This window comes from Boleophthalmus pectinirostris, unplaced genomic scaffold, assembly GCF_026225935.1.
Source record: "Boleophthalmus pectinirostris isolate CB_2022bp ecotype Guang Dong unplaced genomic scaffold, ASM2622593v1 HiC_scaffold_13, whole genome shotgun sequence".
Taxonomy (NCBI): Eukaryota; Metazoa; Chordata; class Actinopteri; order Gobiiformes; family Gobiidae; genus Boleophthalmus; species Boleophthalmus pectinirostris.
Window position 1 is genome coordinate 7959509 of NW_026571036.1, and position 5809 is coordinate 7965317.

The 5809-nt window shown below is 46.2% G+C and overlaps 1 protein-coding gene across 1 annotated transcript; it reads right to left on the bottom strand.

Annotated features, from left to right (window-relative positions):
* Window positions 1–1907: 1907 nt before the first annotated feature.
* tmem121ab (transmembrane protein 121Ab) lies at window positions 1908–2852 on the bottom strand. The gene has a single exon (XM_020929301.1). The coding sequence runs from the start codon at window positions 2850–2852 to the stop codon at window positions 1908–1910; it is 945 nt and encodes a 314-aa protein (XP_020784960.1).
* Window positions 2853–5809: the final 2957 nt, after the last annotated feature.

Genomic DNA, 5809 nt, shown 5'->3' on the forward strand with positions numbered 1-5809 from the left:
GAGGTGGAATGTAATGAACTACAAGAAGTAAAATATTGTATTTAAGTACAAATTTTAGGTATCTGTCTTTTATTTCTAACATGTTCATTATTTGAGTATACAAAAATATACAAAGAAATTACTGATTCTGTTGTTTCTATTTCTTTATTATCTAACCCAAACCCTAATGAAAGTCAACACAAATCTGTATCAAAGTAACTACAAGCGACTTCTCTTTTTCGATCCAAAACGTTTGCGCCGTATATAGACTGAACCAGGACTAAGGACTGAACCTGGACTGAACCAGGACTGAACCTGGACTGAACCAGGACTGAACCTGGACTGAACCAGGACTTGAACCAAGTCTAAACCGAAAACTGAACCGAGGACTGAACAAGGAGGACTGAACCTGAACTAAAACAGGACTAAACCAGGGCTAAACCAGAGCTGAACCAGGATTGAACCAGGTCTAAACCCAGGCCTGAACCGAGGACTGAACTGAGGACTGAACCGAGGTCTGAACCATGACTGAACCAGGACTAAACAGAGCTGAACCCGGTCTAAACTGAGGACTGAACCAGGACTGAACCAGGTCTAAACTGGGACTAAACCAGGACTGAACCAGGTCTAAACTAGGACTAAACCAGGACTAAACCAGGTGTAAACCAGGACTGAACCAGAGCAGAGCCAAGACTGAACCAGGACTGAACCAGAGCAGAGCCAAGACTGAACCAGGACTAAACCAGATCTAAACCAGAACTGAACCGGGACAAAACTGGGTCTAAACTGGGACTGAACCAGGACCAACCAAGACTAATCGTTGGTTACCCGACGGTCTACGCAGGTTCACCTCCGGGCCAATCCCGACACTCGGAACCGTAACGATGCCGTTTCACCGCTGCTGATATCGCAGTGATTTTTGTGAATTTGTATGAAGACAAACGAAGAACCCACCACTTCAATCCAGGTCAAAACAGCATTGTGACGCGTGTGACTGACATTTGTACCGAGTAAAATATTACAATTGTTTTCCCTGTAGTGCCGAACATTACTGCGTTTGGAGCAAAAAGCAACGTATTAAAGTAATTTGTTACTACGCAAAAACACATGAACATTTGAAGCCGTTGTAGATTGTTCTTGTAGATGTTTTCATGTGATACTTTTACTTCTGCTTCTTCTTCCACCACAGTTTATTTCTATATTAACCGCCTGTGTAACAAATAACCACATACTTTATCATTTGACACTTAATATTGCGCAGCCCTCGTCGTCACACATAACAGTAATGCACTTTCCTTCAGTGGTCGGTAAGTGCTGAGCTGCTATCCTTCAGGTTGTAAAATGTCCCGGAGGCAGCGAACGCACCATTCAACACACGCGCGCACTCACACATACACAAAGCTCCTTCCCCTCTCAGCGGAACCGGACAGATTTGCCACCAACCTGCTCCTCGTGGGCTCCAATATGGCCGCCGGTAACCTCTCTCACCCCCGCTCCCCTCTTTTGCCGCCTGTCCAAAGTGCTTCATGCTGAGTGGTCTGTCCTTTGGGGGCGAGAGAATCCGCGCAAATGCCAGAGAAGCGCTATCAAACCAAATGACCTTTAGAGAAATGAAATATGAAAAAAGGGATAGGGTACCAAGGACTGGGAAGGTTCAATTTTACACAATGTATTGTCACCAGGCATCGCAACGTTATTCCGATTGTCTCTTTACTAATAAAACAATTAAAAACACAGCACAGTTGAAACCGTAGACTCCGAAAGTCCGTCCGAGAGTCGGTGAGTTTACGGTGAGTTCGTGACAGGCAGGTGATGCTGAGAATCTCAATCCAGTTTTGAGAGAAGTTCGCGTGGGTCGGACCGCAGCCCGCGCCCCTTCACTCCGCGGAGGTCTCGGGGCGTGACGTAAAGAGCTCGCGCAGAGGCCGTCATGTGTCCAGAACGTCCTGCGCTGGCGTTGGTTCGTGGGGCAGGCTGGTGGCGTTGGGCAGCGGTTGAGGGTGGGTGACGGAGTTCTGCTGGAGCTCCAGGGCCATGGCGTTCTGCGGGTGCGGGAATTCCTTCACCTGCTTCCTGTACTCCAAGAACGTGGAAGCTTTCGTCGCGATGGCCACCACGTTCTTGCCCACGAAGATGGTGGACACGCGGCTGTCCTGGAAGAGAACCATGTTGACGCCGCGGATGAGGATGGTGACTATGTTTATCGTGACCAAGCTCAGGACCGGGTATAGCATCATCTTCTGCGGAGACATGTGCTCGCCTTGCATGCTGATCTCGCTTAAAGACACGCAAGGTAGGATCAGAAGCAGGATGTAGCAGTAGAAGAACATGAGACCTTCAGCCCAGATCGGAAGTCCGGTCCGCTGCGGCTCCCATAAGTTAGCCTGGATGTCTAGAAGATCCAGCAGGTCCAGAGCCACCCAAAACAGACGACTACGCATATCCTCCTTCCTCCTGAAAGTCCTCACGTACTCCATGCTATCCAACGCGACGAGAACCAAATACAAACCCGGCACGCACACCGATAACAGTAACGTCAATGCTTTGCGCGCCACCGTCTCCAGGCTTTTCCGGTCTGCCTTGCAATTCTGGAAAACAAAGTAGAGCTTGATCTCCAGGACGAAGATGTAGAGGAACCAGAGGATCATGGCGTAGCCCCTGCGCGCCGTCCGGACCTCGGCGCCCACCCACACCGCCACGTACCGCAGCACGATGAGGAAGCAGACGTCGCCCACCAGCACGATGATGCACACGCCGATCTTGCGCGGCCCCTGGTTCTGCTCGACCAGGTAGGCGTCCATGAAGGCCATGCTGGTCATGATCACGATGGTGGTCAGGCACACGTGGCGCTTGTCGGGAGGCGGTAGCACCATGGTGGCTCACACGCTTCCGAAAAAAGGACGTGAATAAAAACGAGGTGCGAATGAGTTGGCTGAGGTTGTGGCTGTTATTGTTCACAGGTAAGAGTGTGATGTGCGTCTAGACGTTTGTAAAAATAGTTCCTAAGTTTATCTAAATGTAATTCCGTCTGTGTAGCAGGTTTCTCAGGCCATGTAAAGTCAGGACACTCAGCGAACTTCCATCGATTTGGCCTTGGGTTCAGCTGACACAGTGAATAATGGTAGTGATATTAATCCACACAGAAATCCGCTCCGTTCTAATGGACATGTGACGCGCAACAGCGAGGCAACGAAGTTTACGGAAGCGTTCAATCTCCGTCGCTGTCCACGTGCTCGGGTTTCCTCCGCCGATGATGCAGTGTCTCCGGGTGAAGAAGAAGCAGAAGAAGCAGAAGAAGAAGAAGAAGAGGAGGAGGAGGAGAGAGGAGGGGGTCTGCGGCGCGCTCCGGTCCCCATAAATCACACAGGCAGTAGGTCAGCAGCCCGTGAGGCCGCTCGTCCGACAGCGGCGTCCCCGGGGGGAGGCTCCTGCCCTGGACTGAAGATCCATCCTAACCCCCCCCTTCGCTCGCCGTCGTCCACGTGCCAGCAAACCCGCTCCGAAGCCTGGGAACAGAGAAGGAGGGAGAGGAGGGGAGGAGGAGGAGGAAGAGGAGAGAAAGAAACTGTCAGCACTCTTGGGCAATATAACACAGCTTTCATTGCCGGCAGCAGTCATATATGAGGAGCCAGAGTGTGTGTCAAACCAGGGTCCAATAAGCAATGTCCACTATAGGGGAGCCAGACATGTTGGTTCATTACACTCGCTATGCAATGCGCCACCATGGAACTGCGCGTAAAGACGACGTTTTATGCTTTTTTATGGGTGATTAGTGTAAAATCTTAACATATGTGGAGCATTATTTTACATTTTGTTCATTGTAAAACGCAATATTAATCTAAAGCAGCGATTCTCAAATAGGACAATGCGTGTGACCTCGGGAACATGCTTTTTTTTTTTCCTAAAATAAAGTGTAATTGCATGTCCACTAGGGATGGGCATGATTAGTCAATTAATCGATAATTGATCATTAAGAATGTCATCGATTACGTTCGTTTTAGTCGACAAACCGAATGTAGGTTGCTGTGCGTAGCGTAGCGTGACCAAAGGGGTGCGTACATGCAACGAGCAGACACAAACAGTCGGTCTGCAACGTACCGAAGTGCAAATACGTATTTAACAATCACTTGTACAAGAAATTCCACGCTTTCCGTTGCGTTCGGGACAAGTGGGAGGCCATGTGCACAGTGTACAACGCAGCACATATGTTTCAGTGTCCAGTGGGAAAAAAGTTCAGTCAGGTGAGAGTCGCGCAATGTCGATGACAAGGCCCCACCTCCCACCCCCCGTATGGTGTCCTGGTTTTGATAAACGCAAATATGGTCACACTAACCTGTATTCCACTGAGTCGTGTCGCATCAGCGCGCAAGAGCTGTTTTTTTTCTTCATTTTGTTTATGCAAATTAGCCATGCGGTTTTAAGTTTCATTTCTGTGAGAGTTGTGCAAAGTTGCATTAAACACATTATAATGTCAAACGGGCTGGTGTGGCTCTAGAGTCGTTACGGTTTATATGTCGTAAAGTTGAATTTATTTATGCAGATTAGTAGTGCAGATAGTAATAATAATGATGATAATTTTAATATAAAAAACGTTAATGATTAAGAAAATGTTATCGAATGCCCATCCCTAATGTCCACACTCTCAGGGAGTTTTAGCACTATAGCGTCAGGTTTTTTTGCACCGAGCATTCGCACACACAGCACAGAGAAGGAGATATGAAGTGTAGAGAACAAATTGTATGTAAAGCATATGTGGCGTTCGGCTTCACTGTGACTTCGGTGGGAAACGAGGAAAGACCGCTGTGTTTACTGTGCCTAAAAATGTTCATACTGCCATATTTATTTGTATATATTCACTACAATCTACCCTGTAATATGCCGTATATTGTCTATATTGTATATACTGCACATTCTGTATTTATCCTCCTGGGACCCAAAGAAAAACAGCATATTTTCTATCCACTTGTAGGTAAATAAACACCTTAGCATTTAGAGTTTGTTCATTTTATTTTTATTTATTATTTATGTCGTCTGTAATGGACACCAGGGACATTTTGGTGTTAAATCCATGTGAAGTTAACAACCGAACAATAACAACTTTTTTCATGACCAACATCTCTGACAAGCTTCTACAGTCGCCTCAAAATGTTTTTAGACTCCATTTTAACCTTTTTTTTAAATCATAGTGCAGCTTCAAACTAACTCCTATTGAGTTATTATTATTATTATTTTTTTTTATCCTGGACATAGTAGTACCCTATAATCCCCCTGCCCTATTAGACAGAGGAACCTAGTCTCCCTATTAAGAGTTTATCTCAAAACACTTAAAAGACCAACTGGTTAACTAAATGTCCACTACAATGGACACAAGTAAATGGGTCGGGTCTCAGGAGGATATCGCAATTACTGCTTCTTGCGCTTCCGATTAGATGCTAAACCACATTTGGTTACCTTGTATTTATACATGTGTAATGACGATAAAGTTGAATCTAATCTAACCGTAAGGAGGATTGAAATAGGACCCAAGAGAGATCGCAAGATTACTCAAACATGCATGGATGACATATGAAACCTCTTCAGACATGTTTTTGACGAGGGAACGTTATCACATGGTTGAAAATCTCCAAAAAAACCAAACCTTCTTCAGCGAATCGAAAAAAAAATCAACCTTAGCACTGAAAAAGAGGCGATCCGACTCCAAAATACCGAGGAGCCTATTTAGTAAAACTGAACATACGTTTGAGACAATGGAAGATTTCATTCATTACGCAGTCAGCCTCGCTTCATTTCAATACAAAGACGAGGTAATTATAAGCGCAGCATTATCCCG